Source organism: Cimex lectularius, unplaced genomic scaffold, assembly GCF_000648675.2.
Source record: "Cimex lectularius strain Harlan isolate CLEC.00 unplaced genomic scaffold, Clec_2.1 scaffold416, whole genome shotgun sequence".
Classification (NCBI taxonomy): domain Eukaryota; kingdom Metazoa; phylum Arthropoda; class Insecta; order Hemiptera; family Cimicidae; genus Cimex; species Cimex lectularius.
The window spans coordinates 145,405-147,214 of record NW_019393219.1 but is presented as its reverse complement, the minus strand read 5'-3'; the positions used below and the strand labels follow the sequence as shown (position 1 = coordinate 147,214).

General features: G+C 38.9%; 1 protein-coding gene across 1 annotated transcript in view; it reads left to right on the top strand.

Moving 5' to 3' along the window:
* Positions 1–1,233: 1,233 nt before the first annotated feature.
* LOC106672984 (prolactin-releasing peptide receptor-like) overlaps positions 1,234–1,810 on the top strand; it is a 99,655-nt gene continuing 99,078 nt past the window's right edge. Inside the window, exon 1 of the mRNA XM_024229930.1 lies at positions 1,234–1,330. Coding sequence (XP_024085698.1) covers positions 1,234–1,330 — 97 coding nt within the window. The remainder of the gene's footprint in view (positions 1,331–1,810) is intronic.

The window sequence follows — 1,810 nt, the reverse complement described above, 5'->3', positions numbered from 1 at the left end:
CCGTGTCGATGAAGATCCTTTAATTCTCAGATTCGTTATTAGATATCGGGAATAGTACCATAAAATCTTGAAATACCCCAGGAAATGTTATGCGATAATTTAATTGAAAAGTTTTAACCATTAAATCTATTAGGTTTCGTGGTCCGATTGACCAAATAAATTCTTTTCAAATAATTAATGTTTTTTCTCTCTCAACCAATACCTATTGGTTACCTTAATTTTTACCTACTTGGTAACTTACTTAAAGAATTATCCTTTAGATTTATTTGAGAAAGAAAAAGAATTGGAGCTATATTATCAGCTAGAAATGATGAAGTGAAAAAATAAATCATCTTCCGGTGACTACCAGGGGAAATAGTCAAGTGTTTGCATAGCGTAGTGACTAACTAGCTGTTGACAAAGCCGACAATGAAAACATAAGTTTACAGCATTCCATTGAATATTTACAATCAATGACACCTTCGGGCTTGCCTCCTACAGGACTTCACTTAAAAGCAGGATGTATAGTTATGGCATTGCCAAATTTATGCACAGGAGAAGGTTTGGGTGCACTACAAAATATTAACTGAGTCCATCTAGCATTCCCTATGACCTTAAATAATTCACAAGGACATAGTTTTTATAAAATTAAAATTTTNTCTGTGTGTGTGTGTGTGTGTATGTATGTATATATGTATACTATACATATATATGCACGATGGTCGCTTCCATCCATTGATTTAGCCCGCACTCGGACAAGCCAACTAAAGGAACATCTGACAAAGCGAGAAGGTAATTTTTTAAGTGTTGAATACGAAGTGTCGTGTCGACTTAATACCGTTAGTCCTTGTATTTTTTAAATAATAAAACGTCATTTTATTTGTGTTGCAAGTGTTTCCCGATGCTCTATACTCCTTTTTCATCCTACAATTGGGGGCTGCTTTACGGTAGCGATAGGTTAGAATGTTGCTATTTCTGAAGACACGTGCTCGTTGTGCCGTGCCGTCACTGTTTAAATTTTTGAGTGTTTTGTCATACTGAGACGGAAATGGGAAATAAGAACACCAATTGCCACTCAATGACGACTCCTGGAGCGCAGGAGAATGGATAAGAAAGGCGAAAAGTTCCGTCATTGTTGTGGTTAGGGTGGTAGGTGGTTGTAGCGTGTTATTCCGAGACGTTGAAGACGCTATTCCCGCTTTTTCGGGACACGAAGAAGACAATTTACAAATATGAGTATCCAAGGTCGAAGACATGACTTCACTATGCAGGTGGAACGATACCCAGAAATTTATTTTCTCGAAGAGGAAACTCTCAGGTTCGGCGGCCATGTTTGTAAAGTCAGAAAGAGGTATTCTTTCGTGGGACCTATTAAAAGTCGCTTTCTAACGAGAATTCTTTAAGCGCTGAAATCCATCTCTTATTGTCGAATTCTAAAAAGAAGCGAAATGAAACGCTGCGACAGTATTTTTAAAGACTTCGAGAAATCGCGAATTGCGTAAACGTGGACGACCAAGCATTGTTTTCGCACTTTATAAAGAGAATCATGGACTCCGAATTTAATAAATCAATGCGACGTGGGCCTAAGACGGTGACAGAGGAGTTGTAGGATGGAGTTTCAATCCATTGTTTTAGCCCCCAGCGGGACAAACCAACTAAAAGAACAGCTGACGGCGAGAAGGTAATTTTTAAGTGTGGAATACGCAGTGTCGTGTCGACTTAATAACGAGAAGTCCTTGTTGTAATACTTGTAATACTCCTCCTTCTCCCTTCACACACACGCACGCACGCACACACACACACACACACACACACACACACACACACACAC